The sequence below is a fragment of the Balaenoptera borealis genome (assembly GCF_965194805.1).
Source record: "Balaenoptera borealis genome assembly, chromosome: 1".
In the NCBI taxonomy this organism is placed as follows: domain Eukaryota; kingdom Metazoa; phylum Chordata; class Mammalia; order Artiodactyla; family Balaenopteridae; genus Balaenoptera; species Balaenoptera borealis.
This window is the reverse complement of record NC_138860.1, coordinates 160,909,605-160,931,222: the sequence shown is the minus strand read 5'-3', so window position 1 is coordinate 160,931,222 and position 21,618 is coordinate 160,909,605. Positions and strand designations below refer to the sequence as shown.

At 53.9% G+C, this 21,618-nt stretch overlaps 2 protein-coding genes across 10 annotated transcripts in view; one reads left to right on the top strand and one right to left on the bottom strand.

Moving 5' to 3' along the window:
- Positions 1-11,855, top strand: part of CTPS1 (CTP synthase 1) — a 29,976-nt gene extending 18,121 nt beyond the window's left edge. For all 5 annotated transcript variants that reach the window (XM_082388211.1, XM_082388212.1, XM_082388214.1 and 2 more), the window contains 10 exons: positions 1,662-1,750; positions 2,568-2,662; positions 3,346-3,408; positions 5,288-5,331; positions 6,583-6,679; positions 7,634-7,689; positions 7,793-7,889; positions 8,486-8,630; positions 9,216-9,307; positions 10,976-11,855. In XM_082388211.1, coding sequence (XP_082244337.1) covers positions 1,662-1,750; positions 2,568-2,662; positions 3,346-3,408; positions 5,288-5,331; positions 6,583-6,679; positions 7,634-7,689; positions 7,793-7,889; positions 8,486-8,630; positions 9,216-9,300 — 771 coding nt within the window. In that variant the 3' untranslated portion in view covers positions 9,301-9,307; positions 10,976-11,855. The remainder of the gene's footprint in view (positions 1-1,661; positions 1,751-2,567; positions 2,663-3,345; positions 3,409-5,287; positions 5,332-6,582; positions 6,680-7,633; positions 7,690-7,792; positions 7,890-8,485; positions 8,631-9,215; positions 9,308-10,975) is intronic.
- A 3,070-nt stretch (positions 11,856-14,925) lies between these two features.
- On the bottom strand, positions 14,926-21,441 carry SLFNL1 (schlafen like 1). 5 transcript variants are annotated; one of them, XM_082388817.1, is made up of 4 exons: positions 18,371-21,441; positions 16,445-16,960; positions 16,192-16,335; positions 14,926-15,556 (listed from the first exon to the last, which is right to left on the bottom strand). In XM_082388817.1, the coding sequence occupies exons 1-4, from the start codon at positions 18,755-18,757 to the stop codon at positions 15,434-15,436; spliced, it is 1,170 nt and encodes a 389-aa protein (XP_082244943.1). In that variant the 5' UTR covers positions 18,758-21,441; the 3' UTR covers positions 14,926-15,433. The 5 variants fall into 5 exon arrangements, 4 of the variants coding, with proteins under 4 accessions (XP_082244943.1, XP_082244941.1, XP_082244942.1 ...); XM_082388815.1 differs by having other exon boundaries at positions 16,192-16,960; positions 18,371-18,949; positions 19,514-21,254; XR_014243531.1 differs by adding an exon at positions 15,881-16,082 and having other exon boundaries at positions 15,527-15,556; positions 16,192-16,960; positions 18,371-21,254.
- Positions 21,442-21,618: the final 177 nt, after the last annotated feature.

Sequence of the window (21,618 nt, the reverse complement as noted above, 5' to 3'; positions counted from 1 at the left end):
CTTGCTTTATGCTGGTGAACAGGTGCTGAGAGGATGAGCAGTTATACGTGTTTTAAGAATCGTGGGATCTCATTACCCTGCCCTGACTTATTTTTTTGCTAGTTCTTTCGATCATTCATTTATTTTATCTCCTTGGAGGTAGCCTGTGCCGGTCATGTGTTAGATGGTGGAGGCCGAGAGGGGAATCCGAGTCAGTGAGGTCTCTCAGGTGTGAAGGGAGCAGGCAGAAGAGGGGGCGAAACTGCCCTGAAAGACATGTGAGGAGGGGCCCGTGGGCAGGTTGGGAAGATGGGTAAGGCAGCAGGGAAGGGCATTGCCGACGGCAGGGAGCGCATATCCAAGGACTTGGAGGTGTGGAATGGTTGGGAACTCAGTGGATGGAAAAGTGTGAATTGGAGGGTGTCTGGAGACAGGCTGGCGAGGGCCTGGTCATGAATCCCTTCAACTGGGCCACTCCTGGATTTTGCCCTGGGGTTCAGGGAAGTCACCGCAGGGTATTAGGAAGGAGCAGGAAAAAAATGAACAACCTAATAGAAAAGTGGGCAGAAGATTTGAACAGACACTTCATAGAAGATGCACATGATATACACGAAAAGATGCTCAACGCCTTTAGTTGTCAGGGAGATAAATGCAAATTAAGTCTCAGTGAGATACCATCACCCACCCACCTGCGTGGCTGAGCGTGTCAGTGAGGGTGTGGGAGTGTAAACTGGAGCAGCCGCTTGAGAAAACAGTCTGGCGGTTTCATATGAAGGTAAACACACGCCTACTGTGTGTGACCCAGCAATCCCACTCCCAGATATTTACTCGAGAGAAATGAAAACGTGTCCACCGAAAGAATCTTATTTTTATACAAATGGACCAATTAGTCATAACAGCCAAAATCTGGGGACAGCCCAAAAGTCCAGGACGAGTCAGTGGATAAACATGTCGTGTGGTGTATTCCTACAGTAGCAAAGTACCCAGCAGTAAAAAGGAATAAACTCCGTGGTGATACACAACAACACGGGTGAATCTCAGAGGCATTGCACGGAGCTGAAGGCGGCAGACACGGAAGGCTACACGCTGCATGGTTCCGTTTGTCTGAAGTTCTAGAGGAGCTACAACCTGCGGTGATGAAAGCAGAGCCAAGATTGTCTGGGGCAGGAAGCAGGGAGGACGGTGTTTGCAGGGGCAGAGGGAACTGGGGGGAGGTGACAGGAACTTTCTAGATCTTGATCGAAATGGTGGTCATACCTTTGTGTGCGTGTGGGACAAAACTCATGAAGTGCACACTTAAAATGCTTGTGTTTCATTGTGTGTAAATTATACTTCAACACAGTTGAGAAAAATGAGAAGTGACCTGGGGGGAAGATGGACTGGGGGGGAGACATCTTGAACAGAGAGGACACTTCAGAGTCTGCGCTAGTGGGCTGAGTGCAGAGCGGATGGACAGCCAGAGTTGGGAACTAAATGATTCGGGAAGGAAACTCATATTTTAAAATATAAGAAAGATCTTAAAGTTTATTTAAAAAAGATTAGTAAGTGTAAATACATTAAGGTTGTTTTTAAACTTTATTTTAAAATTAAGAAAGATGGAGTGTTGGTAATATCGTTTAGAAATCCTGAGTGCTCAGGAGTCACGAGGCTGCTGCTTTTCTCTCCGCTCTGACCGCTCCCAGTACATAGATTCCACGGACTTGGAGCCGAGCACCTTGCAGGAGGAGCCCGTGCGCTACCACGAGGCCTGGCAGAAGCTGTGCAGCGCTCAGTAAGCGGAACTCGCTACCTTTGGTTTCCAGGGGTTTGGGGTTTGTTTTAATGAACCAAGTGCTGTGCTCTCTTGTGCTGGTGGTAGGTAATCGGCTTGTTTAAATGTCTTTTAATTGTTGAAAGGACTACATACATACTGCATGACCGAAGCCTCACAGAAATATAGCTTATCGGTTTCATTAAATGTCAAGAAAACTAGTTCTGATTTTATTGATAATGTTTACTGAACGCATCTGTGGATAAGGCTTATTTAAAGGTGTTTCATCCAGAACACTTGCTGAGTACCCGTCAGTCGAGTCTCATAAATAGTCCGTTTTGGGCAGCTCTTGTCTACAATAGTAAAAAATCAGCCTGAATATCTAGTTCACTAGAACAGCTGAATCTTACGGAGCCATACAGCCATGGTCAGTGTGGCACGCCGAACTGACCAGCAAAGGCCCCCTACCTACTCAGGGGAGCACTTCAAGCCAAGAGGTAAAAAAAAAAATTGCAAACTTAAGGAAAGAATCCCTGCCTGGGACAGATATTGTGCAGAGGTGGTATTACAATCATGTACAACATCTTTTTTTTGTTTTTTTCTTGACTGGTTATAAGCATTTTCTGATGTTAGTAAGAAAAGTGGATGGTTTTGTGTGCATTTTCTAAGTCCATGGTGTTTCTACACGGCTCATTGGCAGTGTTGAAATCACAGTCCTAGCCCCAGCAGCCAAGGGTGTGGAGTGACTTCATGGCACCAGTGTCTTGGAAGTGACTCCTTGGAGGGTTATTGCGAGCTGGACTGGAAAGGGGTGCTTGTGGTATGCTCTCTTGCACAGTGGCGTGCTGGTTCCAGGAGGATTTGGTGTCCGAGGGACTGAAGGAAAAATCCAAGCGATCTCCTGGGCTCGGAAACAGAAGAAGCCTTTTTTGGGTAAGGAGTAGGAAAGACAAGAAAAGGTGCCCCGTGGGAGCCTGTAAATAAAACGGAGATCATCGAAACCAAACATAGATGCCATCTTTCCAGATAGCAACTCAAGTATAAGCCTTTTTGGTTCTGTTTTTTGAGAAATTCAAACTGGTCTTTAAAAGGAAAAATTTAAACTTGAGCTCCATGTAGCTGTCATGGAATTTTGAGAGAATGAAATAGCAATTAGGAAATCTTGTCCATTTACTGAACCCAGCTGTTTGGCAGGACATGTGAGACTGGGTTTTATATGCTTATTTGGAACACCAGCTGTCTAATTGGGCAGAATGATTTTGGATGCTTCCTGCTGCTGTCAATTTTAGTCATTTTCAACATGACCAATTGTAACTGGGAACTTAATGAGAGAGGGTAAGAAGACTTGAATTTTAAAGTACTGAAGAGAATATTATTTATTTCTAAAATCGCATGACTTCTAAAACCTGGAATCATCATATACTCTTAGACCCCGTTTTTGAAATCTGGTACAGATAAAACATAGCAGGGGGTTGCATGTTTATAGCAGGGAATTACGAGAGTTTGTAATTGGAATTCTGGGAACAATCAGGACACAGAGTCCACGTAGGCGGGTTGGAAATGTGGGAACTGACTTTTCAGTGGAGTTTCATTTGTTTTTCCCCTCCACCTGCAAGGCGTGTGCTTAGGAATGCAGTTGGCAGTGGTTGAATTTTCAAGAAATGTGCTGGGATGGCAAGGTAAGTAAGTGTCTACTTAAAAATGTGTTAAATTCTCACTTAAGTGTTTCTGGCAGCTGTTGGGTGAGGGGGAGCCATGGAGGCCAGGCCTGGTTTCTCAGTACCTCGCAGCTGCAGCTAGGGGAGCTGCTGAATTTATTGAGGGAAAACGCTGTCCTCCAAGGGAACCACCAACCACCGGAGGAGGGGACACGGCTGAGCAAGTCGCCTGGCCCCGCCCCTGCACCTGCTGCTCTGGAGACGCCCGCGCTCCCGTCATCACGGCCACCGTCCCTGAGCTGGTGTCCGGAGAGGAAACTAACTCTGGCTGGTGTGAGGCCGTGTGGTTATTATGAACTTGGGCGCTGGAGCTGGTCAGACCCGGGCTCAGATTTTGACTTTATCACTCAGGATGGGTGGTGTTAGGCAAATTACTTACTTAGTCTTTCTGGACCTCTGTTTCTTCTGTAAGATGGGGGTCCTAGTGGTACCTGCTTCACATGGTTGTAGGAGTGGAATGAAATAGTGCCTATCAATAGTCCCAGCACAGTGCCTGGCACTTGGGGAATACTCACTAACACTGGCCCCGTGCCTCACGGACTGTATTACTGCGTCCAGACCGAGAACTCAGTGGCTTCCATCTCTCAGCACCCTGTGGGCTGAGTGGACTGGTAGCGGCTGTGTGGTTTTCTGCTCCCCGTGGTGCGCCTGAGCTCGCCCTGTCCAGCGGGGACAGGGGTCCGGCCTCATCGCTCACTAACTCAGCTGCGCTTCCTCACAGCCTGGCGACTGCCTGGCTCCCGAAATGCCAGGCTTGCTGTGCGGGCTGTTACTGAGCTTGCTCGTGTCCCACGGCCGAGCCCAGCCAGTGGGGCAGCGGGCCACGCACGGCGTGAGCCCTGGGGTGCGGTGGCCCCATCGGGGCCGCCGGGGGAAGGGCCTGCTACAGGACCCTTATGAGCTCTAAGAAAGCTCAGCGGAGCAACCCGAGGAATAGAAAGACCGCCCAGCTTTACCAGTGTGATTCCCTGTGCCCAGCTGACCGTCAGGGCTGGGTTCACGGCACGTTTTTCACAGTAACCCCACGGGGACGGTGGCTGAGTTCTGTAGGCATCGTGCTCCCCGGTGCTGGCTTCTGAGCTCCTGGCAGGCACTGTCCTACCACCCGCCACCCTAGAGGTGGCCCTCGGGCACCCTGGACCCCTTCACGGCCATGATCTCCTGCTGCTGCACCCCCTGGGGTCCTGACTGGTGGTGAGCTGACTCGCATCTGAGGCCTGGCCCTCGTGTAGGCCCCAGAGGGGAACGATGTCTCGCGTGTCGCACAGAAAGAGCAAGCAGACGCGCGGTGCCAGGGACTTGGTTCTTTCCCTTTTAGTCTTCAGTGGTTTCCCTTATGGTTAGTCTGTAAATTCAGTAAAGGATAGAAAGGTGTTTGGGTTTTGAAATCAGTTAATTTTTGATTTAGCTCCTGAGTGGGGCAGTTGGGTTAGTGCAATGCGTACGATGCCGAGGGTGAAAGAAATGAAGAAACCGTATTTGCCCATTGAGGAGCGATACAGTCTGAAACGAAAAGTGAAAAAATTGAGACAACAGTATAAGAGCCGTCGAAAGGCTGCACTATCTAAATAAGGATTGTTAGGTTATGCCATCGGCTTTGATTTCCCCATTTTGTACAGCTTGACTTCCCAGAGAGTTACAGGTTTAATGGGAAAAAATTCACCTGTGTTTGTGTGTTGAGTATCTTATATCTTAAAAATGTTATCCCTGGTTTTGGTTCTAATCACTGAATAACTTTAAACTGAGGAGGGAAATTGTGATTTAGAGCTTAGGAATGAAACTTTTAAAAAATCAGTTTTGTTGTAACTATTTTTATAACAAAGGTATTTTGGTTTCTCAGATGCCAATTCTACGGAGTTTGACCCTAACACCAATCATCCTGTGGTGAGTCCAGTGTCTGGAGCATCTGGAAGGGTGTGGAAGGGGCGTTTATGAAAGTGATTGAGGGTTGGAGGTGGGAAATGAGACCACCACTGGGTTCATTCCAAAGAACCCTGAGGTCCCGCACTTTCAGACATCCCAGATAGGGAGAACTTTTATTTTTCATCGTGTAATTTCTCACTACTCTTCCCAGTCTGGCACAGAAAGTTTTTAAGACAGGTGCCACCGCAGCCTGATTGAAGTAATTCTCCACCCCTGCCCTCTTACCTCCCAGGAGCGCTTTAGAACAATACTGACATGAAACACTTAGGTAGGCACTTATTATGTACCAGGCACTGTGCTCACTGCTTTGTATATATTAATTCACTTAATCCCCAGCAACCCTCGGAGATGGGTGTTTTTTTAAAGAACTGCTGGAATTTAGTACTCATTGTTTGACTTAGGCCCGAGCCCTAGGAGGCTGGCATTCCTCGTGTTATGTCTCCCATCAGAGGAATGTGGCTCGTGGGGGACAGACAGTGCCTTTTATTCATCTTTGAATCCCCAGCCTAAGCGTGACAGGCCTGTTCTTGATACTGAGGATGTTGTGATAAACAAGGTGGACAAGACTCTTGACCTCAGGGCACTTGAACAGCATTAGTATGTGTTTATTGACCTGAAATTGAACTTTGCTAATACTCAGACCTCAGGAAGAAAAGAGCAGAGGTTTTGAAGCGTGGGACCCTGGGGAGGTAGGGGAGCACAGAGAAGGTCTCCCAGGTCCGAAGGTGCTCGGGGGAGCAGGGGAGCGGGCAGTGGGCTAGGCTGTCACAGCTGGGGGGCCTCGGCCTCCGCGTCCCACAGATGTTCACCAGACTCCTCCTGGTTCACAGCCAACCCCAGATGAGTATCCCTTTCCTCTGAGCAGTTGTCAGTCTAGTGGAGGAAACGTGTGCGCACACGTCTGGTCTGGTATCCACGCTGCTGTGTTAGTCTTTATTAGAACAGGCACTTAGGATCCAAAGTGCCGGGGCAGGAACGGCCAGGGGAGGGGGCAGCTGTGTCTGGTCCTGCGGCTCAGGAGGACGGGCTGAGGATTAAACACTTACCCAACAGAGGTTTAAGAGTGATCATTGGGAGGCATTTTCCTCTGCAAGTATCACTTCTAAGGAAAAGCTGGGCCTCCTCACAGGCTCACTTCGCTCAGTGCGGGCGGTCTGTCTCCTAACCGAAGCAGGGTTTGGTAGAGCATGTTTGTTTTTGGAACGCCTCCAGGTCATAGACATGCCAGAACACAACCCCGGCCAGATGGGCGGAACCATGAGGCTGGGCAAGAGGAGAACCCTGTTCCAGACCACGGACTCTGTCATGAGTAAGAGCTGCCTCCCATGGGCCCAGCCTGTGGCTGGCATGTCCAGGACGTATGTCTTGGTGCTGTGGCCAGGCTGGCATTTTTGGTTTTGTTCTTACTTTTGAAGTTCTTTTTTCCTCTCCTGGTGACACTCCTTAGGATGCACTGTAATAGCCAAAGAAAGCACTGTGGCTCTTAGAAAGGTCACAGGCAATACAGCTGGGGACCTGGGGGACTTTGGGTGTGGACCACTCAGCAGAATGAGGCGGTTAGGTGAAGTCCACTGCAGTCTTAACTTTCCTATCCTATTAGGTCGAACCAGATGAAACTGCTGATCTTGGTGACTTTTGTCCCACAAAAATGGCAGTTTCATCCGGCTCAACCTAAATAGATTTTATTCTACAAGTACTAATATATGCTAAAGACGTAGGGGAAATTTGAGGAGGAAAATATTTAAAAGAACTCGATTGGATTTTCTTTTCTTCCCACTGGGAAAATTGTCATTGTTGGCAGGGCACCCGTGCATCTATCTGGGGTTTGGAGGCACCGTAGTTTGCATCACTTGAGTAGGTGGTCGTCCAGTCCTCTGGCTCTAACGTCCTGTGGTTTGGGGGTCTCACCTGGCTCAGGGAAGACACCTGCTGGCACGTGCTGCGCTGGGTTCCCGGGCACAGCAGGTGCCGGGCGGCTTTGGGTGCCGCCAGAGCACTTTGTGCCTCTGTAGTCACGTGTGAGAGGTGGTGGTGAAAGTCTGTTTCTGTTAGTTTTCCTTGGTTGCAAAGAGTCAAAGCCCAAGAATTAGTCTGAACTGTGCTGCTAGAGCAGGCGGTGGGGTCGGTAGGAGAGTCATAGAAATAACCTTCAAAGGGCCTGGCCGTGTAGGTGATAATAAGCAACCCGGGAAGCAGGATGTGGTTGTGAATAGGCTCCTTTGTGAAATCGGAATCCTTTAAGCCAGCCTGCTTCTTTTGCCAGGGAAACTCTACGGAGATGCAGATTACCTGGAAGAGAGGCACCGCCACAGATTTGAGGTGAGGATTTGAGCTTTGTGACCTTTCACATTTTCTCCTTTCTGTTACGCTGGAAACACAGTCAGCTGAGAGCCCAGCAAAATTGTTCTTCATGCTTCGACAGGTGAATCCAGTCTTGAAAAAGTGTTTGGAGGAGCAAGGCTTGAAGTTTGTTGGCCAAGATGTTGAAGGAGAGAGAATGGAAATTGTGGAGTTGGAAGGTGATCACTTGGGCCGTTGTGTTTAGTGGGGAACTTAGTCAGGCTTTCTTGGCATGTGGGGGAAACACAGCAATATAAGTTGTTGTCCTTGACCTAACCAAATCAGGCGGCAGCGCTGTCTGGGGAGCGGGGAGGGGTCTTGGTGAGCGAGGTTCCGGAGCCCTGGGAGGCTCACGCTTGCGCTGCGGCCTTGCCATTTGACCTCTGGCTTCAGGTCCTCGTTCTCCAGAATGAGAGCTTGGACTTGGTACTCAAGTCTAATCTCACGTGACCTGCAGGACTCAATCCCGTGCAAGTCAGGGAGCTGGGGTGGGGTGGGGGTGGGGGTGGGGGGTGGGGGGTTGGGGGTGGCGAGGGGAAGGGTGGCAGGAACCTGGAGAGGAGGCGCCTTTGGCCGCAGGGTGACAGCGTGCAAGTGGGAGAGCATCGGTTCTCCCGTGCTTTGGGGTTGCCTCTACCCAGGCTCCCAATAAGAAGTTGTTTTCAAATCATTTTAGGGTCTGCAGAAATGTGGAGCATTTAACAAGATTTTCTCCCGTCTTTCACATGTTATGCAGACACACAGTGAAGCTGGTTCTTTTGCATTTCTGTTTCAGATCATCCCTTTTTCGTTGGAGTTCAGTATCACCCTGAGTTCCTGTCCAGACCTATCAAGCCTTCCCCACCGTACTTTGGCCTCCTCCTGGCCTCCGTGGGGAGGCTCCCACATTACCTCCAGAAAGGCTGCAGGCTCTCGCCCAGGTGGGGTTACGCTCCCTTAGTCCCTCGAGTGGTCACTGATTCCTTCCAGCGGGCCATCATCACACCATCAGTGATGAGCAAAACCACAGGAACGGGGGGCCTTGCTGGGGCACTTCTTCTCGTGCTGACACGCAAGCATCCTCTCCTCCTCCGGGGTTTTCTCAGGCTGCTTCTGTGCCACCCCTGGCCTTCCCCAGCCACCCGGCATGGTGGCCAGGTCTCCCCCTCTGCAGCATCTGGCGCCACGATCACATCTGGGACCCTGTGGTCAATGGGGAACTGTGTTTTTTCATCAGGGTGTTGGCCACAGCCTGGGTGGATTTCATGCCCCACTGCTACCTTTATCTGGAACCAGTCGGTTACCGTGTCTTGGTGGTTAGGGCATCATGACTGAAGTATAAAGCGAATGTGTATCTTCTGTAACAAGAAGAAGAAAATCCCTCTGCAGCTTTCTGCTAAATATATAATGTCTCTGATTGCTGCTGTGTGCAGACAAGCATCCCTGTGGTAATGGTGGCTGTAGAATGAGGGAAGTAAAGCGAATGTTTGGTGGGAGCTGACGAATAAACCATCTGAATTCTACAGGGACACCTACAGTGACAGAAGTGGAAGCAGCTCCCCTGACTCTGAAATCACTGAACTGAAGTTTCCATCAATAAATCATGACTGATGGTAACGTAAGTGATATTTTTAAGCTTTAGTTTTGTTTTGTTTTCAATGGTGATAACACTAGAATTGTAAGGATATCATGAAAGTTTAGTGTTGAAAATTTTCATCTGCCAGAGGATGTAAGTGGTCAGGTCAGCGTGGGCATCAAATGGGTGAGACCCCCCCCCCAACCCCGTCCCAGTTACAGTACATCTACCCACTCTGCTTTGGGGACTCCAGCAGGGGGACACCAGGCACGGGGCAATTGTCTCCTTGCCGATTGCTACATTCAGGTGCCAATCTGACCAAATCTGGGGGAACTGGATTCTTAGAGCCATGTTATTTCATGTAGCCGTAAACTTGGAGATCTTGAAGGAGGTGACAGGTATGAAAACATAGTGTCATTTCTGCAGACCCTCAAGCTTGCACCAGGAAGTGCTTTATTTTTAAAAATATTTTTATTTTTTGTTTTTTTTTTTCTGCATTGGGTCTTTGTTGCTGCGCACGGGCTTTCTCTAGTTGCGGTGAGCAGAGGCTACTCTTCATTGTGGTGCGTGGGCTTCTCATTGCAGTGGCTTCTCTTGTTGCAGAGCACGGGCTCTAGGCGTGTGGGCTTCAGTAGTTGCGGCATGCAGGCTCAGTAGTTGTGGCGCACGGGCTTAGTTGCTCTGCAGCATGTGGGATCTTCCCGGACCAGGGATCAAACGCATGCCCCCTGCATTGGCAGGAGGATTCTTAACCACTGTGCCACCAAGGAAGCCCCAGGAAGTGCTTTAAAACCAATACATAACAACACTTTTGTGTTGATTGCTGCTTATTCTTCAAATCTGTTAAAATCGGAGCAGTTATTGAACAAACTTGGAATGTTTGTCTTTTGTGACCACGTAAGTTTATAAAGTGCAGCAGCTGTGGGCGACTGCCGAGAATTGTATAAATTCCCATTAAGATAACTGAGTGAACTGTCGGCAGAAATATACAGTCAGAAGGGGGCTGGGGCATCAGCCGGAACTTTGTGGGGTTCAAGGGAGAACCAGGGATGTGGGGGTAAGATGAGCTCCCGCCTCAGGCACGGGCAGGTGACCTCCCCGAATCCTGCACACCTTGCCTTCTCCACCAGGGGGCCTCTTCACTCGCAGGTCTGGTCTCAACGGTCCCATGGCCGTGCCCCTCGGCCTTGGCTCATTAGCTGCCTGGCCTGTGAAAAGCTTAGTCGGGTGGGTGATGTGAGAAGTAGGTCTAAATCAGGAGGAGGGCATTGGTTGCCTACTCTGCCAGGTCAGCATTTAGCACTGATGTACTCATTAATCTTCACCAGATTGCTGTAGGCAGTTTGATAGTCTAAGTAACTGCCGTGGAGAGAAAGGAAACCTTGTAACAGTAAAGGGGTAGATATTTGGTCAATGATATGGAATTTCTAACTGCCTCCCCTGGAGCACGTATTCCCTGTCAGTGGCACTGTTAAGAGCCTGGTGCTGTGGAAAAGAACGCTTGTATTGGGGCAGAGGTGGAGTCCATGTAAGATCTTGAAAATGTATAATTCCATAGGGATTAGAAATTTAGCTTCTCATCATGTTAGGCTCCTACTACGACTGGTCCTCGATAAAAAGCAGGCATAGTTTACCATTGCAGCTGACTACAAATCCTAACTTCTCTAACATACATCATGTAATTGCTCAATTTTTTTTTTTTTTAAACAGGGATGATTCTTGAAGAGAGGCTTTGGACTTCAAGAGTTTACAGCTTTGATTTTACATTCAGCTTTTGACACTTCCTTTAAATTATGTTTTTATTAAGATTATTTTATTTTGAGGGAAGGTATTTGTGACTTGCATGTCCCGCCATGTGTACCGGTTCCCGCACCGTGTGCGGACTGGTGTCCCACACTCTCCTTTGCGGTCCTCCAGCCTCGGGCGAGAAGCAGGACATCCGGGCGGAGCGGGTGATGGCCGGGCGCCAGGGGAGCCCATCGGTCACCGCGCTTCTCCAGCTACCTTGCGTCACTGTGGCTTCGAGCGTGTAGCTGTTCCTTCCCCCGATGCCGAGGCCATTGTAAAAGGTGGGCCGTGCGGCCTGTGTGGGCAGTGAGGGGCGAGTCCAGCTGGTGCCCACAACCCAGTGCCGGAACCCTGCTTGACCAAGAGCAGTGAAACCAGAAACAGAGTCGGCTCTGCCCTATGCTGGAGGACTCGTTGTCCAAAAGGACAGTCAGTTTGGCGTCACACAGAACGGCAAGAACTCTGTCTCTCTGAAGTCTGAGTTTAGAATCCGCGTCCTCTTGAGAAGCCGCGCTTCTCTTCTTGGGAATCACTCCTTGCATCAAGGGGTCACTTAACAAAGAATCTTTTGGGGAAACTGCCTCTAAACCCCGCTCATATGGGGTTTTGCTCGAGGGGACTTTACAGCTTTGCTCAAGGGGACTTTTTCCTTCCAGAATGGTGTTACTACGGTTGAAATGCAATATGAAAAGCTATTTTCTTAATGTGGTGTAACGACAGGCAGAGCTGCGTGCCCATTATATCCTGGCTGGACTCGGTGTATACTCTAACTTAAGAAATAAACAACGCAGAGCAAGAGACACACTTTGTTTGTAATGCTTGTGTCGCAGCCGGATGGGCGCCGTCTGAGCGTGGGGCTGGCCTGTGTGCGTCCCCTGAGCCGTCAGTGCCGGCCTGTCCTGGGGAGCAGCAGCCTGAGGTGGGTGATCTGATTGTTTAAAAGCTAAGAGAGGAGCCTTGCTTTTTAATAGGAACCAGAATTTTCCAAAGAGGCTTCAAATTTAGGTTCTCAGCCTGTAGAGACACAAAGAAGCACGGTGCAAGTGTGCTGCTCAACCTTGAGAAAGGGCGGAACAGATGTAGTATTTATGAAGCAGGCCCGTCCCTCTGCCGGGCGTGGACCGGGGGCAGCAGGTCTGCCTCATCTCCCCCTCCGCTCCCCCGCCAGCCCTCCTGCACCCAGGCCTTCTGCGTGCAGGTCGTCGGCCTCACTGGTTTCTCCTCCAAAGTGAAATTCGAGATACTGAATCCACGCTCCTCGTGGCACGTTGGCAACATCAGGACCACCCGCCCTCTGGCTGCGGAGCATACCTGCCCGTGAGCCAGCTTCTCTGCAGAGTGTGTCTGAGGCCGAGGCTCAGAGCTCAGGCTGGGCTGTTTGTCAACGGTCAGCAGGCTTTGCTTGTTTTCATTTGAGAAAGGGGGGGTTGGGAGAAAAATGTTTCTCACCATTTGGCGCAGCCCCTCCATCAGAGAGACCCAGGAAGGAAGCGGGCTCCCTCTTGTCCCAACATGCACTGGTCCAAGGCCACCATCATGGCTGAGGCCCCGAAGCCCGTGTGGGAACACCGCTTCCTGACCCAGGGCAACCCAGCTGCCTCTGTCAGTGTTTCTCACGGGCTGAGTTACAGTGTCTTCACTTACAGAGGCCTTCGTACTTGCTTGGGTGCTTGGAATGTGGCTGACTGGGTGAATGCTAACCCCTTCTCCCATCTGGTGGTCCCATCAGACAGTCTTCAGTCGTCTTTATAAAAGCCATTCCCCAAACTGAGGGCTCTTACGCCTGTTGGTGACAGCAGCTCCCTACAACAGTGGGCAGTTTTCAAAGCCTCGCAGGGTCGGCTGTGCCCGCCCCTGCTTGGAGAGGGCCTTCACTGACCGGTTGTGAAGTGCTGGCTGCTTGCATAACCTTTCTAGAAGAGGGACCTCCCTCCGCCCCCCAGGATGGCTCTCCAGGCGCTGCAAAGCCCCACCAGCCTACCACCCTGGCTGTGGAGAACAGGGCAGGAGCGGGGCGGAGGGCTGAAGCCGAGACTGCACGGAGGGTGGCCTTCACGCCCGGTGTTGGCTGCCCAGTGCCCGGAGGCTTCTCTTTGGGGAGGAAGGCTGGCCAAGTCCCCCCACCCTTCTCTTCAGCCCTGGTGATCTGGACAGGTTCTGCCTTCGTAGAGCACCTCCGAGGGCTGCTGTGCCTGGGTGTCCATGCGCCTGGCCCGAGGGGGGCGCTCAGCAGCGGGTCCCCTCTGACCTCTCGAGCTGCACATCCTCTGTGCAGTTCTTTTTTTTTTTTTTTAATTTAATTAATTTATTTATTTTATTTATGTCTGTGTTGGGTCTTCGTTGCTGTGCGTGGGTTTTCTCTAGTTGCGGCGAGCGGGGGCTACTCTTCGTCGCGATGTGCGGGCTTCTCATTGTTGTGGCTTCTCTTGTTGTGGAGCACGGACTCTAGGCGCGCAGGCTTAAGTAGTTGTGGCACATGGGCTCAGTAGTTGTGGCTTGCGGGCTCTAGAGCGCAGGCTTAGTAGTTGTGGCGCATGGCCTTAGTTCCTCCGTGGCATGTGGGATCTTCCAGGACCAGGGCTCGAACCCATGTCTCCTTCATTGGCAGGTGGATTCTTAACCACTGTGCCACCAGGGAAGCCCCTCTGTGCAGTTCTTAAGTGGCCTCTGAGAAGCTGGCTCAGGCCCTAAGGTCAGTGACCCTGAGCAGTTCAGTGGGTTGGTAATCCATCATGAGATGGGCATCCGTTACCACCTTAGGTCCCTATAACCAGTGTGTTTGGTAAATGGGAAAACCAAGTTTCAGAGCAGTTGTGATTGGCCCACAAGGGGTCCTCTGTTGTCTACTCCGTGGATGTGGCCAAGGACCCCTAGGCTGGGGGAGGGAGAGGGGATCACTGAAGTGTGTTCCATGGACCCCCGGTCCTGTGAAATATCCTCTTTGACAAAGTTTCATGGTTTTCTAGTGCCTCAGGCCCCAAATTTAGGAGTATCCTTGATTCTTTCATCAGCAAATATTTACTGGGCATCTACCACATGCCAGCTATGTTTTAGTTTCTAAACTTAAAGCAGTGGACAAAACAGACCAAAATCCCCGTCTCCATGAGCATGTATTCTAGTGAGGAGGAAACAACAAATAAAAGCTACAGAGTGGGATTGACAGGTGCTCTGGAGAAAAAAAGATGGAAGCAGGGAAGCGGGGAATGGAAGTGCTGGGGGGAGGGGGGTGTAATTTGCAATAGAATGGGTAGGGAAGTTCCTTTCCTCTCCACTTGAGGGTGGAGCATTCCAGGCAGAAGCAGCCAGTGCAAAGGCCCTGAGGCCGGTGTGCTCATGAAACAAGTTGGTCAGTGTAGCTGGAATGCAGTAGCAAGAGGCAGGAGGCCTTGAGGTCAGGTGAACCAGGTCAGGGGGGATTGTGTAGACTATTGTTTGGGCTTTGCTCTTGATGAGATGGGGAGCTCTTGGAGGTCTTTGAGCCCAGGCATGTTCTAGAAAGAACCATTCTTGCCCGGGTGCAAATGTTGGCTTTATAGAGCCTCTGGCTCCACTGGTGGAGATGACAGGGGAAATGGCCAGAGCAGGAATCCTCTCCAGTGGCTGGAGGGTGCATGGAATGGAAGTCAGACCCTTCCTGTGCAGGTGTTGGTGTGTGCTGGAGAGAAGCAGGGTGCCAGCTGTCCCCTATTGTCCTGTAGCTGAAGAAACTGAAGCAGAGGTATTATGATTTGCCCTAAGGTACCCGTCTTCAGGAACCCAACCATCCAGGCTCCTTACCCCACAGCTTTGTGGCGGGGGAGGAACTCTGGGCCCCCTGGACAGAAGTGGGCTGGGCATGGGACTCTACCCAGCTGCATCCAACCAGCCAAGTGTTCTAGAAAGAACCATCCTTGCCCGGGGGCATGTAATTTATTACAGAGCTTTGACAGTCCCAAATCTCAGCAAGCCAGGGGTGGGTGTGCAGGGTGGTGGCCTGTCCACCCTGTAACCGCAGTTACCAATGTACTTTGCCATCTGCAGAGGGGCTTTCCCAAGATGACAAGTCCCTTTCTGGCCCTGCCTAGCTAACGGGAGTCAGAGACCCAGAGGGACGGTCCCTTACAGCTCAGCCCAAGGAGAGCTCTGGCCAAGTTTTTACACGTTCTTTCTGAAAGTAAGTTCCCTTGGGGATCGTGCTAAGCGCAATTTCTCAGCTACACAGATTGGGGTCTGCTCAGGACTAGCACCCCGTGGGGACCAGCCCCTGGGAGCACACTGTTGTAGAGGGAGCCAGCAAGTGCAGCGCTCCCATCCTCCTCTGAGCAGCCCAGACTGGCCTTACTGGGGGGACGTAGGGTCAGTAGGATAGCCCTGCGTGTTCCAGGTAGAGCGCTGGGGCCCTCACAGGACACAGCAGGTGCAGGAGGTGGGCTTGTACCGCCGCAGCTGCTGCTGGAGCTGCTCCTTCTCGGCCGTCAGCACCCGCAGCCTCTCCTCCAGCTTGCTCAGCTCGGCCGTCCACTTCTGAAGGGACATCGGAGAAGCGTGCCTAAGCTGACATCATCTCAGAACCGGGGCTGAAGTGATGGAGGAGGGGAAGGCCCAGAGAGCCTGGGGGGCCTGCTCAAGGTCTCTGGGCACCGTACTGGCCCTGGCAGGTGGAGGAGCCAGGTCCCCTGACCAAGTCAGCCCTGGGGTCTCGGGGAGAGTCCTGCCAGCATCCCAGACCCTGGGGTAACCCGTCCTCCGCAGCCTGCACAAGTACCGGGACAGGCTCAGGCTGGCAGCCCCCCGCCGTGTCCTTCTCCCTCTCTGTCAGCCCCTTGCCCTCTTCTGTTTTTCTGTCACCTATGTTTCTCTCGTGAAAAGGCTTTTCCTTGGGACTGTGTCCAAGTGCTGTGTCCAGCACTCACTGCCTCCCCATCTTAAGGGCCTCCGCCCAAACGCAGCCCTCTGGTTTGTCTTAGAACTTCAACATTCCACTCTCCCGGCGGCCCCAGCTATACCGCAGAGGGATACCGGCGGTAATGGGGTTGTTGCAGTCCAGCCCCTGGGGAGCACCAGAGGAAACCCGACGGCCGCGAGCCTACCCAGTGGGTGGCCGGGGCGCCCAGGGCCAGCGTGGCCCCGACCCTGCCTGCCCGGCCTGGGCCACTTACCTGCCTGCTCCACTCCTGGATGGCGCGTACGGACAGGGGGCCCTGGATGCTCCCATCCCGCCGCAGGAACACCTCCCCCTGGTCCGTCTCGTAGAGCTGCGGCTGGGCCTGGGCCTTGGGGGCGTGCACGCTCAGGCAGATCACCTGGGGAAGGGCAGCGGCAGCTCTGTGGGCGCTGCTCCGGCCGGTGTGCAGCCCCAATCCCACCTCGCTGGCTCCGGGGCAGCCTGGGGGCGCTGGGGGCAGGGCTCACCTTGAGGGGGGTGCCGGTGGCAGAGGTGCTGACCACGGGGATGAAGGTGAGCTTGTAGGCGTCGGGGAAGACCTGGGGCTTGAAGCCCTGCAGGATGGAGTCCACCAGCAGGCGCACGCGGTCCTCGTCGCGGTGGCTGCAGCAGATGCCCTGCACCAGGCCACTGTCCTCCACGCCCACCAGCAGGCTGCCGCCCTCGCTGTTGAGGAAGGCGCACACGTAGCGACGCAGGTGGTGCTTGAAGGCCTGGCTCAGGTACTCGCCGCCGCCCCTCTTGAACTCCACGTTGCGTGTCTCGCTGCCCAGGAAGGCGCCCTGGAAGAGGCGCTCCTGGCCCAGGATCTCCTGGTGCACGATGGCGCTGTCTGAGCGCGTGCCACTGGGCCGGCCCGGGGAGTCCCGCCGTGGGGTGGGGGCCTGGGTAGGAAGGGGTCCGGCGAGCCAGGCCGGCGGGGGGCTGGAGCCCAGGATGGGGCCAGGGCTGGGGCTGGGGCTCGGGCCGCTGTCCTCCTCCTGCTGGGTTGGGGGATAAGAGCGGGGTGTATGGGCCCAGGCAAGAGCCAGGAGCCCTGACCTTGGCGGCCAAAGGAGGGACAGGCGGCCAGAATCCCCCCCTCCACCCACCCCATCCACCCAGGGCCCAGCCCACACGGGCATCCTGATGTTCCTCCCAGGCAGAGGGGGCTAATTCTGCCCACCATCCCAAGGCCAGTGCGGGAAACCCTGCTGGGTCAAGGGCTGGAACCAGCCAGTGCTCCTCCCCTGAGGCTGCCCTCTTCCCAGGTGAACTGTGGGATGCACATGGGTAGGAGGAGCTCTCCTGCCCGGGTGGGACCTGGGACACCTGCAGCCATTCTCTTCCCACCTGGGTTGTGGGTCAACCTCTGAGGCGCAGAGTTGGATCATCCCAGGAGACACCTCGGCACCCTGAGGTCCCCTGTGACAGAGCTGCATGTCTCTGAATTGAGAGGGGCTCCCAGAGATGCCACCCTCTTCCTGATCTCCCTGAAAGCCTTGCTGAACCAGTCCTCCTGAATTTCTACTTTCCTCCGGCCTTCCTGAGTCCCTTTCACGGTTTCTGCTCCGTTCAAGGGCTCTGGGAGCAGTCTGCTCAGGGCCGCTTCCCTGCTCTGGGCCTCACCATCGGACCCCTGGCCTCCAGGCTCTCCCCGTCCTATCCATCCTCTTTGCTGACCCCAGATGCAAGTCACACTGTCATTCCTCCCTTAAAACCCTTCCCTAGCTCCCTGCTGCCCTCCAGCCTCCAGAGGTGGCTTCCAGCGCTGGGAGCTCAGTGTGGGCTGGGGTGTAGCGATGAGAGGCACATCCCTACCAGCCCTGCAGCCTCCAGCGGAGACAGACTTAGCGGAGACTTGAGAAAACCACCAACTATCATACAAACATGCCATCAGGCCACAGGTCTTGAAATGTAAGCCCGTTGAGCTGTTTAGCTCTGCAACAGTTTAAATGGCATGGAGTCTTCATCCCGAAGGCTCATCGATGCAGGGCTCCCTGAGGGCAGGGTGGAGCCTCTACTCTCTGCTGTACTGCCCGACAGAGCCAGTGTTGGTTTTTGCAACTGAACGGATGAGGTCGGCCAAGGAGAAAGCCAGGACCCTTGCGTATCCTCGTGCCTGGGCTGACCCGGCCCAGAGGCCGGATGCAGACGGGCCCGGGGAGGGTCCGATACTCGGGTCTTCCTTCATGTGCTTCCAGGCTGGAGGCAAACTCTAAGGGTCAGTGTCCCTCCAGTGTCCCTCTGGGACCATAGTCATTTGAGTAGCAGCCCCCAAGTTTGCAGATTTGTCGCCAGTTTCGCAAAGACACCCCTCACCCCCATGCAGCACAGGCCATCCGCACCCAGGCCTCCCGCGAGTGAGGCTCGGCGGCTGGAGGGCCGCCCGGCTCTGAGAAAGCCTCACTTACCTCTCTGCGGTTTGAGGGCTCCCGGCCCTCACCCAGCACCAGCTCCTTCCCGGGGGCCACCAGCTCCTTGATGATCTGGTGCTCCTCCAAGGCCGTGTGTAGGCGCCAGGGCAGGGAGGCCAGGGTGTCCTCGTGGGCGGCCACCTGCACCAGCGCGTAGGCCCTGCGTGGCTGCCTTACCACCTGGATGTGCTCCCGCGCCACCGGCAGCTCCAGCCGCTCCAGGGCGTCTCGCAGCAGGCAGGCGAGCACGGGCACTGAGAACTGGGGGTTCAGGTGGCCCACGTAGAGAACATGCCTGCTAGGAGCCGCCTCGGTACTTGAGTCCTCAGACACGGACTCTTCTGCGGGGAGCTCCTGCAGGGGCCGCTTGCCTGGGGGCTCCATGAGAGGCTCCTGCACCTGTGTCGCGGTGATCTCTTCCTGGAGGTCTCTGGAGGGGGCTCCCTCGGAGCGGCTTCTGGGATTCCTCACCGCTGGCCACTCCTCCCGGGGCCCTGGGCTCTTGGGTCAGCCCAGGGCCTCCCAGGGGACTCGGAGGGGGCCAAGGCTCCCGGGAGGTTCACAGATTGGCGGGGGCTGGGTGGAGCCAGAGAGCGAGGGTGGGCAGAGGGCCGGCAGGAAAGGGCTGCCACCCGCCCAAAGCCTCGGACAGGAGAGAGGAGAGTCAGACAGGGCTGAGCCAGAGAACAGGGCATGTGGGCCTGCCGCTCCATCCCACAGGAGGGAAGACTGAGGGCATGTGCTCGAAGCGGGGCAGAGGGGACCAGAACTCAGGTCTCTGAGGCACACCCCCACCCCCCATCCTTTCATTGGCCCCAGTGGGCCTGTCTTCCCTCACCAATCCACAGGCTGGGGCCTCCTAGATGCCTTCAGGGTTTCCTGCCCAGCCTCCAGGCACCAGAGAAACCTTTTCAAGGGGCCTTTGGAGAAGCAGCCTTAACCCAGGGCTCTGAGGACTGGTTGCGGCCCCCCTGGGCTTCTCCTTGCCTGCTCTGAAGCTGGGGTGAACCCAGCAGAGTTTCTGAAGGGGTCAGGCTGGGTCAGAGGGTTTTAGAGCGAGGTTCTTCTGCTTTGGGCACACTGATGAAAGCTACGGCCCCCCCCCACCCCCAGAACAATGGCCTTTGCATATATACATACAGTTCGAGGAGGCTCATCTAGACCAGATCCTCTGGTTTGGGTCCAGAGAGCAGAAGTGAGGAGGGGTGGATCGAGGGTCAGAGCTGGGCCCTTGTGTATGTCGCCCACCACCTCCCGCTAGGCCAGGGGTCCTCACTCCTGAGCTGAGCACACATGTGCACACACCAGCCCCTCCACTCGCCCCCATACACCCAGCCTCCGGTCTGCGTGGCAGGTACCGCTGGCCTGCATCTTTTCAGATCGGATCCTTGAGGCAATCAGGGCCTGGGCGCCACCACTGCTGGAGTGGGGACGTTCAGGGCAAACGGGAATAGGAGGAATAGGGAGGCCTGTGTCCCTCATGTCCTGATGGTTCCTGGGGGAGAGTGGGAGGTGCCAGCCCTCCGCTCCCACAGACCTCTGCCCCCTGCCCAGCAGCTCCCCAGGGTGCTTGGGGGCTTGGCTCAGGGAGGGGGAACCAGGGCTGTAGGAAGGGGGTGGGGCCTGTGCAGCCACCTCTGTGATCTCAGGAGAGTCAACAATGCTTCTAGGCTTGGCAAGTGAATCAGGAAAAGTCCTCCCTGACTCCCCACCCCAGTGTAAACGGGTATCTCATGCAGCTTCGTGGGGGGGCTTCTTCGGGGCAGCTCCTAGAATCCAGGGACTGAAGACATACTTCCTCCCTCTGTCAGGTCTCTCCGGGCCCTCGTGCCCACACAGGTCCCCACCTCCCACCTCGGTCACCAATCCCAGGCTCCCCTGAGCATGGACAGGGCCCAGCTGCTCCCAGAATGGATCAGAACGCAGCTGGTTCCACGGCTCCCCTGACACCAGGCTCTTCTCTTTGCCAGAGATGGAGGTTGCTGTCCAGAAGAGCCCTGAGAAATAGGTCAAGCCCTGCCATCTCTTTTGAAGGACAGGGTTGTCACCTGCTGTTTGACCGGGGACCAGGACTCGGGTGATGCACAGCCTTTGTTAATGCAGAAATCTGTTCTTGGGTGGGTGGGGGCTTTGAAAGTGCTTTTCATGATGCAGGTGTAGGTAGCACTTTCCCACACTGCTTCTGGAAGTCTCGATGGGGTGAGGGGGCGGAGGGTGTGACCGGAAGCAGATGCTGCAGACCGGGGAAGCTGCTTTGACAGCGTGGAGAGAAGGCTGCCTCTTTCTCTGAGCAGCCGTTCTGAAGATGCTGATGAATTTGTTTCCCCGAGAGACCGAGGCAGAAGCTTGGGTGGGGAACTTGAGAAAGGAGACTGTGGCGTGGGGGAAAGGAGGAGGCCCGAGGCCCCAGGTGGTGGCAGTGTGAGGCTCTGGGGAGGGACCCAGCAGCCAGGGCTGACCCGCCTCTGCATCCACAGCCGAGAGTTACGGAATAACGGCTCTAAGCTCTCCAGGCTTCCCCCTCTTCTTCAGGCCTCTCTGGACTCCGCCATCACGAGCTGCTCTCACAGTGACAAGTGGGGCTGTGGCTGTTTTGGACGGTTAACTCGAGTCATGATGAGTTATGCAGAGACAGACAGCTGGCCGGGAGAGGCGCCCTGACAGATGAGCATACACGTGGTTGTACCAGAGAACATAACAAACACGTGAACATAACGTACTTCTCTAGGGGCCTCGCTATCAGGCAGCTGTTTGGCATGAAATTTCCCAAACTGATTTGAGTGCCAAATCTTTCCCCATTCTTACTGGAAATCTCTTTAAACGATTGTATTACATATTTCCCTGGGCTCTGTTAACAGCCTACGTGAGCTGAACATCAGTTCCACTTCTTTTTTGGCGGGGTTAAAAATTGTCTTTCATCGTAAGCATTTACAAAATGATATTTTACGTACTGAAACGCACCGCGGTGTAAACTGGGTTATTTACAGCATCTCAGGCTAACAGCTGGGTGATGGCGGACACGAGTTCAGCGTTGTGGAACAGCAGCCCCTTTTAGTCCTCTCCCTGGATGTCTGTGACCTTACTGACAACCCCTACTTGGCACTGGAGGAAGAAAACCTCTTGAATTTAAAGTTAAGAATGAAAGGTGGGTGGGAAGCTGCTGCACAGCACAGAGAGATCAGCTCGGTGCTTTGTGACCACCTAGAGGGGTGGGATAGGGAGGGTGGGAGGGAGATGCAAGAGGG